The sequence below is a fragment of the Lepisma saccharinum genome, chromosome 12 (assembly GCF_977018435.1).
Source record: "Lepisma saccharinum chromosome 12, izLepSacc3.1, whole genome shotgun sequence".
Classification (NCBI taxonomy): Eukaryota; Metazoa; Arthropoda; class Insecta; order Zygentoma; family Lepismatidae; genus Lepisma; species Lepisma saccharinum.
Window position 1 is genome coordinate 64894734 of NC_139240.1, and position 17428 is coordinate 64912161.

General features: G+C 37.3%; 1 protein-coding gene across 1 annotated transcript in view; it reads left to right on the plus strand.

Moving 5' to 3' along the window:
• Nucleotides 1-17428, plus strand: part of LOC145996171 (activating signal cointegrator 1 complex subunit 2) — a 59862-nt gene that overhangs the window by 36840 nt on the left and 5594 nt on the right. Inside the window, exons 9-14 of the mRNA XM_083132522.1 lie at nucleotides 1137-1269; nucleotides 2376-2525; nucleotides 3765-3884; nucleotides 8352-8458; nucleotides 9356-9568; nucleotides 13129-13325. Of these exons, the coding sequence (XP_082988648.1) occupies nucleotides 1137-1269; nucleotides 2376-2525; nucleotides 3765-3884; nucleotides 8352-8458; nucleotides 9356-9568; nucleotides 13129-13325 (920 nt within the window). The remainder of the gene's footprint in view (nucleotides 1-1136; nucleotides 1270-2375; nucleotides 2526-3764; nucleotides 3885-8351; nucleotides 8459-9355; nucleotides 9569-13128; nucleotides 13326-17428) is intronic.

Below are 17428 nucleotides of genomic sequence, written 5' to 3' on the forward strand. Positions count from 1 at the left end.
GCAGCGAATATATGTGAAATTCTGTGTGAAATTGCAGAAAACTTTCAAAGAAACGCAGGACACGTTACATGAAGCCTATTGCGAGAAATATTTCAGTTCAACAGTGTGTTACAAATGGTACGTACGTTTGAAGTCAGGTCGAACCTCAATCAAGAACAACTCAAAATCTGGACACCCATCCACCTCTACTGACATCAATCATGTGGGAAGGGTGCAAGAAGTCATACATGCAAACCATCGTCTCACCGTACGTGAAGTTTCAGCATTCTACTTTGTCACGCAACGATTACGAGAAAAGGTGTGGTGCAATAGGCCACAGATGGCAGAACAAGTCCTGGATAGTTCATCAGAATAATGCATGTGCTCATGCCTCACTCATTGTTAGGGAGTTTTTGGCAAAGCTCCAGACACCTGTTGTCCCACAACTGGCCTACTACCTTGATTTGGCACCAGCAGACTTCTTCCTCTGCCCCAAGTTGAAATCAACCCTTAAAGGTCAAAGATTCCAGACAATAGAAGAGATCAAGGAAAATTCGCTGCGGGACCTACAGGCCATTCCAAAATTGGAATTCCAACAGGCATTCCAGGACTGGAAGAAATGCTGGGAGTGGTGTGTGCACAGTGGAGGGAAGTATCTTGAAGGAGAAAGGTCCAAATAGCTGCTGAATATTACCATTTTCTCAGTTTTGTAGAAGTTTCTTTTTGAACAGCCCTTGTATATGTATAAATATTTAATGAATGCAAGAGTCCTGTTAATACATTTCTTTGACATTTTAGGGTTTTGTTGGAATAAATGTGCTGGAATAAAAATATTCTGATTCTGTGTATAAGATAGTGGACTCTTTTCGCACCCCAAGGAGACATGAAAAATAATCGAATTAACCAAAACACCCACCATTATAGATGATTTCAAGAGTAATAAACTTCTGTTCAAATTACTGAGTAATTTGAATTAAACAGAATCCACTCAATTTTCAACCACCAATACAGTAAACCTGAAATGTAGGTTTTTCAAGGTGGAAAACTTTAAAATGCCTAAAATATAGTGAAGTTTTATAAAATTAAGGAAAATTTGACTCGACTTGTGTGTTGTTCAATATAAAGAATGATGCTGTATATTCCTTAATGGGTGTAAGATACACTGAGAAGTGTGAGTTTATATTTGAAGCAATATTAGCCTACTACAATGACCCGATTGAGAATAAGAAGCGTACAAAATCGGTGAAGCATAAAGTGAATTCCATCCAGAATCAAACTTCTGAGGCAAAGGTAGGTTATAATTTATTATAAAGTATCCTTGCTCCAGTGCTACACTTTAAAAGCAGAATATAAGTTAGACTGTAATTCAACTTATGTGCTAGTGCAGTTAAATTAGACTAATTTTCTCAAAATAACAAGTTAAGGTTCTGTTCCCGGCCTGGTCCCTAGAGACACAATGGTGGCGTTAAAACCTTAGCCATACCGGATTTCACCCTCTGTCGTGGAGGGTAAGACCAATTGACCAACGGGCGGTGAGTCAGAGGTAGAGCAGTTAAATTAAAGAAACACAACTAAATGGCTAGTTGACTGAGTTTTAGTGTGTTAGTAACAGCACTCCAGTTGACTAAATGGGAGAAGTTAGGAGCGGAAGGAAAAGCACCATAAAAGGGCAGGTACTTATCTTGATCCTGGATGCTGGTCCCACTGGGTGGCCTGAAGGGTCTCGCCTCTAGACGGGCCCTGGCTTGGGCACTACGGCTTCTGACGGCCCTGCAGTGAACTCTCGGCAGCCGGCAGACACAGCTTGGATCCGTGACCTACATGGCTGCCTCCTTGCCTTCTCAGTTTCTCTCTCTCTCTCTCTCTCTCTCTCTCTCTCACTCTCACTCTCTCTCTCTCTCTCTCTCTCTCTCTCTCTCTCTCTCTCACTATCTCTCTCACTCTCTCACTCACTCACTCTCTAACTCTTTATAAGTCAGTTGGTTGTAAATCATACCAAAACAATGTTATCAATAGGCTCTGGATAAAACTAGTGGGATATATTTATTCGTGATTGTACCACTGTATTTTATGCACACTGGAACCTTGATTTTACAATTTTGAAGGGACCAAACTGAAGAAACATAACATTCAGGGAAATGTAAAATCACAGAACATATTATAACATTCAATGTATAATGCAGAAAAATGTTAAATTGGTCTTCCACTATGTTTATCTGTATTTCCTTCAGTGGGTTTTATTTGCACCCATGAAGAAAAGATGCTTATAGAACATAGGCAGGGGTTAAAAAATACTGTATATATCTCGTAAACATAGGTGTTTATGGGGGTAAAAAAGCACTTTATATATCTCGTAAACATAGGAGTTGATGTGAGTTTGTTCTTGCATTCGACAGGTTAATGGTTCCTCCCAGGTTGCATCAGGCGGAGACAATGCAGAGTTGGAAGGAGCTGCAGTTAGTGCCAAACTTACAGGAGTCCAATTGGAGTCCCTCATCACAGAAGTCAAGGATATCTTTCCCGACTTGGGAGATGGTTTCTTGGAGGTAACACAATTTTTCTCTCTCCACTCATACATACTACACAGTGCCATCCTCTGTGGCAAAGTGGTTAGCTTAACACTAGGAGTGAGCCGATACCAATACTCTTTAACACTAGATGTCTACCAGTCAAGAAATCAACAAGTGGTCAAGAAGTCAATTAAAAGTCAAGAAATTATACTTGGGGTCAAGAATGTTTGCTATCACAGTGACTGACTAATTGATTTAGTTTATTTTACTTCACTTTTCTGCCGCTTTGACTAATTGCAAAGATGCCTTCCGTCAGTACTTTAACATTCTTTCTCTTGTAATCTATGGTTATTGCAGGCATAAAAACAGAGTTTTTCATTGTGACGTTTCAGGAGAACACACGCTCTCTTCATCAGACATTTATTTTTAGTTTGATTAAAGATACATACAGTTATAATAATGGTTCCCGTGTGTTCTCCTGAGATATTATTATGCTTGTAATAACCGTAGTCTACAAGAGAAATAATTCTACAATGCAAGCAATATGTACATACAAGAAAAAATACTATAACATTCACCGTAATCTTCATGTTCCCAGTCAGAATACCAATTTACTGTGGGTAAGGTGGCTTCAGCATTGAATAGAACACCTGGTGGACATTGAAAAGTTCACATCAAACGAATTCAGGTCTCTGTTTTGAGGAGTCAAAAAAAAATGAACTGTCCTTATCAAGAAACTGGCGCTCATGCTGATTTTCCTTAAATGCTTTGAGATGTAGTACAACATATATTAAAATGACTTTGTTGCATGAAAGAGTTTTGTTTTTATTTGTGACTAAAAACCGTCAGGTTCATTTGCCGCACCCTGTAGTTTCTTTACATATTTGATCACTTCACCATCACTATGTATTTGGCTGCATTTTTCAGCAGTTTTACTACATGTGTAAGTTAATGTTTCATATATTAATTCTACATAAAAGTCTGGACTTATAATATTCCTACATGAAAATTTGTGTCAGTCGTGACGGGACCACAGTGTTTATTCCCACCAGTTGTAATTTGAGGAGGTAGTGTACCACTACACCAACAGATCAACTTGAGACAGTATAGTGCTTTCTATGTACAGCCTGAAAATGAAATGGTAGGATATTAGCATTTGGACATGTATTTATTCTTAGAGCCACATAGTAATCTTACATAACATTTATTTTAAAATATTGTTGTTTTTTAAAAATACTGTTGGTTAATTTATGAGTTTCCTATTTCTCCTTTCAGCACTGCCTAGAGTATTACAATTACAAGAGTGAAAATGTGATAAATGCTGTCCTAGAAGATACCTTACCAGAGAAATTGAAAGGATTGGATAGGCACATGGCAAAAGACAAGAAGGATAAGGTAAGATTTTTGTTTGTTCATGAATATGTTATCCAGTGCCGTTTACAGTCATGTTGGCTGTGCAGCAGTGGCTAGCGTGAAGGGCAATGAGAGTGCGTCTGGCAGCAAACTGGATGCAACATCCGCGTAACTGGAACCGCTAGTTATGTAATGAAATAAGCTCGTACAATTACATTGAGAGTTACATAGGAAATGAGCACGGTAGCTCAGTTGTTAGGGTGTCTTGACTACCATGCGAGAGACCCAGGTTTGATTCCCGCTGGGAGAGAACGTGGATTTTTTCCACCTCTTCAAACGGCTCCGGTGCCCACCCAGCATCGTATAAAGTGGGTACCGGGAGGAAATTCTGGAGGGTAAAGGCGACCAGGGGCATGGTGTAATGCACAGAGGAGCACTTTACATTTTACTTTTCTTACGTATCTTGTTACAAGAGGTGTTGGAAATGTCCTCCTGCTTCTACAAATTTACGGCATTTTTTTAAGGAATTTTTCACCTAACGCGTAGCAGTTCCTCTTCCGAAATTGGTTCAATTTCTCTCCTGATGTTTTCTTTCAATTCTTCTAATGTATGACTTCAGGTGTAGAAGTTTGATAGCTCACCACACAGACATCATGGAAATGACTGTTCTTTGTGTGAGACACTAGAGGGATTTTTGAGTACTATGTTCCAATTCAATCGTGCTCCAACATCGTCTAGTTTCTCCTCAGTAAGCACATGCAGTGTCACCCTTCGCTTCTTATCAAGAACATACCCTGTTTCCCTCAATTCATTCATAAGTTTTTAAATACTGTCTCCAAACACCTTCTAACTTCCCTACAATAATTCGTAATGATGTAAGAATCGTACATATTAATTCATTGTTTTAAATTGTACGTTTACCGTGACATTATTAGACTGCAGAAAAGCACAAGTAATACTAAACACAATGAGCTTAGTTCATTACATAGCTAGTGGTTCCAGTTACGTGGATGTTGCATCCAGTTTTCTGGCAGTCACTGCCCGGCATGCTAGCTGCCGCTACACAGCCAACTTGACCGTGAAAGGCACTGTAGTTTCTGGGTGATTATACTTTGGTTTGGTTTACGTTGCTGTTTTAAGTACACTTTATGCACAGTAAGGCTAATCGGGACTGGACCTACAGTTTAAAGTGGGATCCGAACCACTTGTGCCTCCATCGAACCCGGGACCCCTTGATTACAAGACAATGACGCAACCACTGCACCAAGGGGGAGGCCCAGGGGTGATTATACTGTATAACTGAAGCTAATGAGAGAGAACCTCTTCCGAGAAATAGTTTTCTATTTGTTAGTTCTCATGTTATTTTGTCTATTAATATATTGGTCGTAGCTATACAATTCAAATATAAGGTTTCACAACTTCAGTATAGTGGCTGGATTGAGTGGTATGGTTTTGTCACATGTGCTAAATACTGTGTGTGTGAGTTTGTGTTTGTGTATTTTGTGAAAGTTTTCATTCGCTTTGTGTCAGAAATTATATTTTTGCTATTCTGGCAGTAAATAGAGTAATATTTTAAGACCTGTTTATTCTAACACAGGAGTCACCAAACCATAAATAGAGAGCTTGATTTCTTTATATAGTTTTTCAGGAGAATACAAACTCCCTTCATCATACATTTATTTGTAAATTAAATATCAATTAATAATTGATATAAGAGACACAGGGAAGTAAAGAAGTGCTATGCAAAAAAATTACATGTACGAGGTGCATTTCAAAAGAAAGGGCTGATTATAAAAAATGACTGGCAACAGTGGTCGAATCGTGCATCTGCAATAACATAAACGGATCCATTGCTGACCTAACAATCATATTTTTGCTAGTCAGCTGTTGGTTATCGTGTGAGTTAGAGTGTGTTAAAATGGCTGCGTGAATACACAGTGGGCTGTTAAGAAGTACAATACGTGATTCAATTTCTTAATGCCAAGGTCACAATGCTGTTGAAATGATTTGAATGTAATGAGTGAAGGAAGAATAGGGCAAAGTTTGTACATTCACACTCACCAAAGACGAAAAAGTTCAAGAAAACTCCATACAGGGTTTCCACACACCTGGAAAACCTGGAAATCTAAGGGAATTTGAAGAAAATACAAGTCTCAGGGAAAATCTTGTAATTGATTAATGGTTCCCAATGAATCAAAACTGATGGATTATAATATGCTCCTGTCTGTGGATAATCCAGGCTGTTGTAGCATTTCTCTTTCAGCAAGGAACTTTTATCTATTTGTTTGTCTGTTTCTTGTTTTTAAATGTGATTCCAGGATTGGTGACCAAGTGTATACCCTCATAAATTTTGTGCTTTTTTAAATTTAATTAGCCGATTTCGATCTTTTACATGACGTAAAATATATTTCAAGATGTGGAAAACTCATAATAAAGATAACCTGATGTCCAAAGTGAACCAGTGTTCATCTGATTTCCCTTATTAGGGAGTAGTTTTAAGTTTTTTCTTCCTTCTGTTTTTTACAAAATAGTAAAAAAGTGGAGTGTTCTGTTTAGGGAAATATTTATTTTCTGCCATCTTTTGTGTACAATATTGTTGATTGTGTATTTACTGCATTTTGAACAGAATTTTAAATATTTACTTACTAGTGCCATATATGAATTATGTACTGTTCATAAATACTTGTTCATATTTTAAGTTTTTGATCTTGTTCAACTATTGTTATAGTCATGACATGACGTGTGAATTTTTACATTCCTCAAAAGCTCACATATGTGTAAAATGGAATTACTTGTAGGACCAGCACATCTACATTAATATCATGTAGTGAAATAGTTTTCTCAACAGATATCATGAGGTGAAGGCCAGTCGAATGGTGTATACTTAACCCCCCATCACACTTGCACTTGCAACTGTCACTAACTTACCATTATGTACTAGCATTCCTCACTTCTTCATCTTAGATTAGGCTCTTTTGGAGCACTTTTAAGTTGGTTTTGATTTTATCACATGACATTGCATATGTGGAAAGTGGGGTCTTTTCTGTAAATAAGCAGGTTTTAATAGAAAACTTGAAAGAAGAGTCTGTTGTGGCTATTCGGCAAGTTTATGAGGCAGTGAAAGTGGTAGGAGGAGTGTCAAATGTAGAATTAAGCAAAGATATGATCCAGAGTGTTAAAGGTGCACGTATTAGATACGAAGAAGCATTGCAGAAGATGAGAAAGAAATGTGATCACAAAGACGACAAAAGGAAATAAATGAAACGTAAAGCAAGTGAGATCCGTGCTTTACAAGCCAACCAACAAAAGATGCAAGAAGAAGCAAAGGCTATTGCAGAACAATTAAAAAAAACTTGAAGCTTCTGAGAAGTAAAGTTTCTTAATTTGCTGTATCAGACATTAAGTACATTTCTTCTTTTATATTTCAGTCTCGGTAACTTATTATTCCTTTTTAAATCGGTACTAATAATTGTCACTTCATTTTTATATGTTTTAAAAATTCCAATAATTTGTTTGTCTTAACTATTATTGTATGCATTACAGATTAATTGATATTGTATCCATTTATAAACATGTATGAAAAGTGTGAAAATATTTCAGTGTTCTATATCAGATATGTTAGAAATTGTTTCAGAGTTGTTTAAAGTTCTAGAAAGCTGGTCATCTTTGTTCTTAATTGCATGCAAAGAAGTGTAATTTTATTTTATTATTGAACTAGTTTGGTTATTTGCATCATAAAACAACAGTAATAAAGAAGGTGAGGATTGTATGGCTATGAGGGGAAATGGAGGAGGCAATTGTAAAATTATACTAGTCATTTACTGTGCATTCAATACTCTGGAAAAAAATATGAGGATTCTGGAAAACTCAGGGAAAATGGATTTGGAGTTTGCGTGGGAACCCTGTCCATATGCACGAAAAGTCATAACAACTGTGTTCTGAGACCAACAAGGTGTGTTTTTGGTGTATTTCATGGAGCAGTGGAAAACAATACATCGCAGGCATACTGTGAAACACTATCAAAACTAAGACGTACCACACAGAACCAACTACTTTGAATGTTCAGGAACTGTTCATATCCATGACAACGCTAGACCACACACTGTTGCTCTCACTCTTCAGACGATTGAGAGTTTTGAATGGGAACTTTTTGATCACTCCCCGTATAATCTGCACCTTGAACCTAGTGACTACCATGCCCACATGCTCCTCAAAAGTGGCTTGCATCTCAATGATTTGCAAAAACTGAGGTGTTGAAGATAGCAGTGCTGGATTGGCGTAACTCTCAGGTGGCAAACCTCTATGCAGAGAGTATAAAAAGCTTATTCAACGGTACCAAAATTCCTTCGAAAATTATGGTGAGGATGTTGAGAGATGAAGCAGATATGTATGTGTTTGTAACCACTAATACAGTGTTGCTACACTTCTTTTGTTCTTTGATATAATCAATCGGCCCTTATTTTTAAATGTGCCTCGTATATGTATCAATTTAGGTATTTTGTTTTCCAGGAATTACAGAACGGCTACGTTCCTAGGCTAAATGTGTTTGATGGTGATGAATTCGACGTAATGACCCGTGATAATATTGACACATCAAGGATTCACAGAGGGAAAAAGTAAGTTCATACTATGTTGTAAAGAGTTGCTTAAAATCTTATTTGCAATGCATCTTACCAAATTGTTAAGGCTAAAATATGGTGACTTGCTTGTGTCACCTATACCTCCACATCCCATAAAATGCTTAAATGCTTTATAAATGCTTAATGTTCAGTTTGTTTTCAAAGCAAAACCCAATTCGGTCATGTGGGTGCATACATTAATTAAGTATATGAGTGAATGATTCATGTTTGCCAAGGAACATGTGCAATTTTATATCGGATCAGTAGAACGTTGGTTATCGCGACTTGTAAATCTTGTATTGGTATTTTATAAGTAGGGGCATGCGTGTTTAATTTTTGTCGGAAACTCGATATGTGAAATAACGTGCTGTAATGTTCATTTTCCATGATTCTGAAAGGTACGAGGTCCATTTTCCTTCCAATTTTTTTTTACAAAGTGATGTGAAATGAATTGCAAAGTGCGAAATAAACTGTTATACATGAAATTTAGAGTTTAATTACTGACATGGCACTTTCTGAAGCCTGAATTATCCTTTCACAGAAAATTGATTAATTATGATGTAAATATGTGAGATGAAAATCCTTCACACAGGAATAAACTTAATACTCTTGATAACTACATAAATGCACTATTAGAAGGTAAAGGTTTCTTTTGTGTAGTTTTTAAAAACAAACTGAAGGTTGTATTCACAGTTTTAACAACAAAATGCTATTTTATATCTCTCTTTTTATCCTGAAATTTGTCCAGTTTTTGTACCGAAATCTCGATCTTTTATTTCCCATAAATATGTGGCTGTATTTATAAGTTTTGGCAAGTCTTTCATACCAGTTTATCCCTACTGTATACAGTGGAATCTTGATTATGATCTTGAATATGTATTTTTACATTTTCAGGAAGCCAAAGCACAAGACTGTAAACGATCTGCTGGATGACAAAGCTGACTTGGAAGGCCTCAGAGATATGTATTCCAAATATGGCACAATAGACACGGAAGGCAGTATGTATGACAAATGGGAATACGACGACGAGTTTGATGACACGTACGAAGGGCTTGATGTGAGCGTTGGGGAGCCGTCTGAGCCAGGAGAAGAGCAGTCTATCCGCAGGTAATGTGACATTTTTGCATTCCTAAAAGTTTTTAAATTGTATTGAAAAATTCATATTTCAAGCAATCTTTGTGTCAGTGTCTATAACTATTATAAGAGAAAGCGTAGGTGAATAATGCACATTTGAGATGTTAATCAATGATTACGAGCAAAAATGTGGAGGCAGTAGAAGTATCGAATAACTTTCTTGAAAATAAACTCAGAAATTTAGGATTTGTTTTTTGTGTGTAAAGTAATGGTATGTTTATGAACAGTCCTAGTTTTAGAAGAGATAATGTTAGGAATATAGAATTAAAGCCTTAATTAAAGAGAGATTCACCAGGTTGCTTGACTTTTCAATGGAGTTTCCATGTGAGCTCCTTGTTGCAGACAAAACTCTTGCTACAATGTCTATGGCTGCCTTAAATTGTGGTTTCAAAACTACCAACAAAGAAGGCCATCTGCGTTGTTTTCGCATAAGCATGCATAGGGTGGGGGGAGGGATGGGGAGAGGTGGCAGAAGGGTCCAAATGACCATGCTCAGGGGAGAACAGGGTTGAAAAAAATCATTTAAAAACCCAGTAGGTTTTTCATTAACTTTGGTATTGAAATGAAGGAATGTCATAGAGGTGTATACTAATGAAGATTGCATTTTACTTTCTTAAAATGCGATCATGACTGTCATCATAACTAGAGATTAATTTTGCTATCTAAAATGCACAACAATATTGAAATGAAGTAGAATGAAATATATCAGCGCAGTACACCAATACAAACATTTAATCTTTATTAAGAAATTACATAGGCCTATATTAAGCTGCAGATTCTTCAGGTACTTTAGACAAAATATTCCAATATGTATGTTGAACAGCAACATATTTGTGTTTGCTCAATATTGAGTACATTCGTTACTGCATTGTATACCAAGTAGCATAGAATTACATGATTACTACATTATTACAATAACACAACTATTGCGTTCTACGTAACAGTGTATTTCTTGAAGAAAAAAAAAAGAAATTACTATCGGGGAATACTATGTATACTATTTGGTCTAGGAATTAATTCGTGCACCTGGACAAGAGATGGCGTAACGAGCGTATCGTCCCACAGTTCCGTGTATCCACACATGCTTTGAAAACTCCTGTCAGCGTGCATCGTTCGTAGTATAGGGCAGTTGATTGACGCGTCAACAACAGCATTTTGTAGTCAACTGAACATGGCGCAGTTTGTGCCAGATAAAGTGTTTTTGCGGGGTGTTCTGCTTCATTACTTTAACATGCAGAAAAGTGCTACCGAAAGTCATCGTATTTTGGTGGAAGTGTATGGTGACCATGCGCTAGCTGAGCAAACGTGTCAGAAGTGGTTTGCACGGTTTAGAAGTGGTGATTTCGACCTGGAAGACCAAGAGCGACCTGGACAGCCAAAAAAATTTGAAGACTAAGAATTGAGAGCATTGCTCGATCAGGATTCGTGTCAAACGCAGGAAGAACTTGCAGAAGCATTAGGCGTTGATCAAACAACAGTTTCCAAACACCTCAAAGCCATGGGAATGATTCAAAAGATGTCACATTGGGTTCCACATGAATTGAAAGACGAAAAACCATTTGCGAATTGCTGCTTCAAAGACAGAAAAGAAAGTGGTTTTTGCATCGCATTGTTACTGGCGATGAGAAGTGGATCCATTACGAGAACCCGAAACGAAAAAAGGCCTGGGTGAAGCCACGTGAACCAGGTCCATCACAACCAAAACGAGATATTCACTGTGCAAAGGTTATGCTGTGCATATGGTGGGATATGAAAGGTGTGGTGTACTATGAGCTGCTGCAACCGGGTGAAACTATTAATGGAGAACGTTATCGATGACAATTAATGCGTTTGAAGCAAGCTCTGTCCAGGAAACGACCAGAATGGGAGAACAGACATGATAAACTTATTTTTCAACATGATAACGCTCGCCCACATGTCGCAAAACCGGTCAAAACCTATTTAGAAAATGTCGGATGGGAAGTTTTACCCCACCCGCCGTATTCACCAGAGGTTGCTCCTTCGGACTACTACTTGTTCGATTGCATGAATAACGATTTGATTGGACAGCGGTTCACTTCTTCAGAAGATATCGAAAAATGGGTCTCTGACTGGATCGCTTCAAAGGATGAGGACTTCTTTCACCACGGAATCCGTAACTTGCCTGACAGATGGGCGAAAGTGGTGGCTCGCGATGGACAATATTTTTCTTATGGTATTTATGTATTTTGTGTTTGAACTACAGCTTCAATGTGTACGTAACAACCGCACGAATTAATTCCTAGACCAAATATCTGTGCTATGACTATTTTATTATACTTGTGACTGAAGATAATAGTACACACCTGCAATTGATCTCTTGATGGTTCTGACAAAAGTCGTAATGTATTCATTATTGCAACATCTGCTAATATCAATTCAAACATACAAACTTGCTATCCACAGAGGTAACCAGGAAATCGTAAGAGAATAAAGGATAAAAAATAAACATTACTATGGTTTAGCGGTTTGTCGTGGTCTGCTAGTTGGTGTGCCGCGCGGCGAAGTGCAGTGGGTAGGTTGAGCAGCAATTACAAAAGTAAACTATATTTCATGTATTCACATTTTATTTATAAAACCTGGACCAAACCCAATTAAACCTGGAAAAAAACAAACGATTAAACCCACCTAGGTGGGTTGGTTTTTTTTTAATTTTTTTTTTCAAATCCTGGGGGGAGAAGAGGTACAATATGTGTACACTGGTTGCCTCACAAAGCTCCATACATATTTGTAAAAATCAGTAGGATTAAGCATTGCTGAAGGGATGTCTGATGATGTAGCATATTGTGGAGATGTAGTTCCTAACAGGAAAATGGTATTCTCGGGCTTGTAAGATGCATCATAATACATCTTACAGTCAGTGGTCTGATATGTTACAGTTTTCTCAGCAATATGAAAGGTTCAATCACCCTCACCTTGGGTTTAAGTTCATGTTTGATAATGTCGTGGGGAAGGTTACTGTCCTGTAATGTAATATTATGCACTATCCTTTCCCCCACATGAAACTGTGTGTGTATGCATATCCCACACCATCCCCAAGCCTACACCAGTTCCTACCAGAAAGTTGAATCTCTTCATGTAAATGTTATCTCATCATTTCCTCCAAACTGTAACTATTTTTAACACCACCATTATTTACAAGCAACAGCGGTCCAGTCAGGGGGTATCTGCTGCAATTCCAGAGGTAAGAGACTTCAGGTGGAAATTTTTCCAACGATACCCCTGTCAAAAACGTCAAAATTTACCAAATTTAAAATTAAATCTAAGTTAAATTTGGTCAAAAATGGTCAAATTTACATTTTCGGCAGTGACAATATAGGTCACATTTTATTTTGCCTGCTAAGTTGGGTCAGGAACTCCGGATGCTCTAAACTAGACGCTGGTGCAACTTTAAAGTATAAAGGTGTGATGAGAGAAACCATCGGGCTCCGCGGAGCACACTTTCAGAATTGTAGTGTTAGAGAAACATAAAATTTGCTGGTTTTATTCATTAATAATTTATTCTGTTTCTCCAGGCTTAATGCCAAGTGGCGCTCAGTTGCAGAAGAGAGCAGCGACGAAGAAGAGGAAGATGGAGCAACAGAAAACAAATCAAAAGATGCATTTATACAAAACCCAGCAGTTCTCAGAGAAAGAGCAGAGCAGAGGAGGCAACAGAAATGGGAGAATCAGAACAGGAAGAAATGCTCTGCGCCACCGAGGGATTTAGTAGGTGAGTTAACTCTCTCAGGATTGTTTTCCTAAGATTAGTTTATTTTTCTTGTTTTATTTTTCTTTAATAAACATTAAGGCTGATCCGATACCGATGGTGATGTATCGGTAGAGGCACATATTTTTGGTAAATAAAAAAAGCAAACTTTGGTACAAAAACTGAGTCAATTTTGGGTTCAAAAGTGGTTTTAAGATAGCATTTTGGTTTTAAAATTGTTAATATAATCCCATATTTGATTTAAAAACTGCACTTGCTACACAAAATAAACATGTCCCTTCAAATAACACATTTATGTTGTTACCAGAGTATTAAGTTTATTCCTGAATAAAGGGGTCCAAGGATAATTCTTACTTCAGAAAGTGTCCCGTCGTTGAATAAACTCTAAATTTCGTGTTTAAGAGTCTATTTCGCATTTTGCAGTTCATTTCGCATTATTTCGTGACAAAACAGGGAAAGGAAAATTCACCTCACACCTTTTAGAAACCAGGGACCTGTAACGTAACGCAATTCATTGGTATTTGTCACCGTTCCGCGTTATTTCCGTACCGGGTACCGCGTACCGGCCCAAGTGCTGTGGACCGTTCCAAGGAAAATACCAGAACCTCTTGGTAAGGCGAACAGTAACGCTTCTGCTATACCGTTCCGTTCGTACCCGAGAGTGCTTCGGGGACGACAGCTTTGGGTACACAGAGTGGAACATTAAAATACCCGTACCAGAAAGCATGGAACTTGTTCCTTATCTGAATGCCGGTTCCGTTACGGTACGTACCTCTCCTTAGAATCATACCGGTACAAATTCATGATGGGTATATCTGAACTTTAGGATCGGGTACAATTGTAACAAAACCTATTTTCAGCAAATCAAATGGGTATTGAATGGATCAGAAAATATATGTCACGTAACTCTTCATTTTAAAACTTTCATTGTTGAATTCTTGAAAAATCGATAAGAACTAATATTAATTGAGGTTGTAGGCAATAAAATATAAATTGTATATATATAAATAAATATGGAATCGTGAGATTTGTTATTAATAATGTTACTTTTATATAACCAATACACGTAATATTGGGTGCAAGGTGAACATATTTAAAAAAAATATTTTCAAGCAAGATATTGAAAGTTCGACATGATGATAGTTTATGTAATTAGAATATTACCAACTAATAATACATGTGGAAAAAAGGGAAAGTTAATGTACGCCATATTGAGAAATGTTACCATCTAAGTTACAGATCTAAAATTCGGGTTTGACCTGGCATTGCCAATCAAAATTATTTTGGTAAAACTGGAAATTAGACGCCATATTGAAAAATGTCACTTCTTAAGATAGAGAAGTGAAATTCGGTTTGGTGGTAGATCTTGCTAATTAGTGCATGTTAAATCAACATGATTGTTGAAAACCGGAAGTTGATGGACGCCATATTGAAAAATGTTACTTCTTAAGATATAGAAGTGAAATTCGGTTTGACGGTAGCTTATGTGAATTAGAGCATGGCAAATTGACATGATTGTGGAAAACCGGAAGTTGATGGACGCCATATTGAAAAACGTTACTTCTTAAGATAGATAAGAGAAATTCGATTTGGTGGTAGGTCTTGCTAATTAGTGCATGTTAAATCAACATGATTGTGGAAAACCGGAAGTTGATGGACGCCATATTGAAATATGTTACTTCTTAAGAAAGAGACGTGAAATTCGGTTTGACGGTAGCATATGCTAATTCGTGTATGGCAAATCAACATGATTGTGGAAAACCGGAAGTTGATGGACGCCATATTGAAAAACGTTACTTCTTAAGATAGAGAAGAGAAATTCGATTTGGTGGTAGCATATGCTAAGTCGTGTATGGCAAATCAACATGATTGTGGAAAACCGGAAGTTCATCGACGCCATATTGAAAAATGTTACTTCTTATGATAGAGAAGTGAAATTCGGTTTGGTGGTAGATCTTGCTAATTAGTGCAAGTTAAATCAACATGATTGTGGAAAACCGGAAGTTGATGGACGCCATATTGAAAAATGTTACTTCTTAAGATAGAAAAGTGAAATTTGGTTTGACGGTAGCTTATGTGAATTAGAACATGGCAAATTGACATGATTGTGGACAACCGGAAGTTCATGGACGCCATATTGAAAAATGTTACTTCTTAAGATAGAGAAGTGAAATTCGATTTGGTGGTAGATCTTGCTAATTAGTGCATGATAAATCAACATGATTGTGGAAAACAGGAAGTTGGTGGACGCCATATTTAAAAATGTTACTTTTAAAGAAAGAGACGTGAAATTCAGTTTGACGGTAGCTTATGTGAATTAGAGCATGGCAAATTGACATGATTGTGGAAAACCGGAAGTTGATGGACGCCATATTGAAAAACGTTACTTATTAAGATAGAGAAGTGAAATTCGATTTGGTGGTAGATCTTGCTAATTAGTGCATGTTAAATCAACATGATTGTGGAAAACCGGAATTTGGTGGACGCCATATTGAAAAACGTTACTTCTTAAGACAGAGGAGTGAAATTTGGTTTGATGGTAGCTATGGGAATTAGAGCATGACAAATGAACATGATTCTGGAAAACCTGAGTTTGATGGAATTCATATTTAATTTTTAATAAATAAAAACTAAATCGACACTCAAATGTATTTCTTTTTCAACATGGCGTCTATCAACTTCCAGTTTTACAGACAGCATATGCATTGTCCATGTTCGAATTATTAAGAGCTATAATCTAACCGAATTTTACTTCTTCATCTTAATAAATTGCATTTTTCATTATGCCGTCCATCGACTTTCGGTTTTATAATATCATATAAATTGACCATGTTCTAATTAACATAAGCAATCACCAAAGGAAAGAGGAATATTAAAGTAAATTTTTCCGTTAACGTCCGGTTTTTCCTAATCATGTTGATTTCTAATGCAGTAATATCCATAATATCATAAAACCGAATTTCACTCCTCTATTTTAAAAAGTAACGTATTTCAATATGGCGTCCACCAACTTCCGGTTTTCCGGAATCACGTTGATTTGCAATGCTCTAATTGCCATAAGCTACCTTCAAGCCGAATTTCACTTCTCTATCTTAAGAAGTAACATTTTTCAATATGGCGTCCATCAACTTCCGGTTTTCCACAATCATGTTGATTTGCCATGCTCTAATTCCCATAAGCTACCTTCAAGCCGAATTTCACTTCTCTATCTTAAGAAGTAACATTTTTCAATATGGCGTCCATCAACTTCCGGTTTTCCGGAATCACGTTGATTTGCCGTGCTCTAATTCCCATAAGCTACCCTCAAGCCGAATTTCACTTCTCTATCTTAAGAAGTAACATTTTTCAATATGGCGTCCACCAACTTCCGGTTTTCCGGAATCACGTTGATTTGCCATGCTCTAATTCCCATAAGCTACCCTCAAGCCGAATTTCACTTCTCTATCTTAAGAAGTAACATTTTTCAATATGGCGTCCATCAACTTCCGGTTTTCCACAATCATGTTGATTTGCCATGCTCTAATTCCCATAAGCTACCTTCAAGCCGAATTTCACTTCTCTATCTTAAGAAGTAACATTTTTCAATATGGCGTCCATCAACTTCCGGTTTTCCGGAATCACGTTGATTTGCCGTGCTCTAATTCCCATAAGCTACCCTCAAGCCGAATTTCACTTCTCTATCTTAAGAAGTAACATTTTTCAATATGGCGTCCACCAACTTCCGGTTTTCCGGAATCACGTTGATTTGCCATGCTCTAATTCCCATAAGCTACCCTCAAGCCGAATTTCACTTCTCTATCTTAAGAAGTAACATTTTTCAATATGGCGTCCACCAACTTCCGGTTTTCCGGAATCACGTTGATTTGCCATGCTCTAATTCCCATAAGCTACCCTCAAGCCGAATTTCACTTCTCTATCTTAAGAAGTAACATTTTTCAATATGGCGTCCATCAACTTCCGGTTTTCCGGAATCATGTTGATTTGCCATGCTCTAATTCCCATAAGCTACCTTCAAGCCGAATTTCACCTCTCTATCTTAAGAAGTAACATTTTTCAATATGGCGTCCACCAACTTCCGGTTTTCCGGAATCACGTTGATTTGCCAT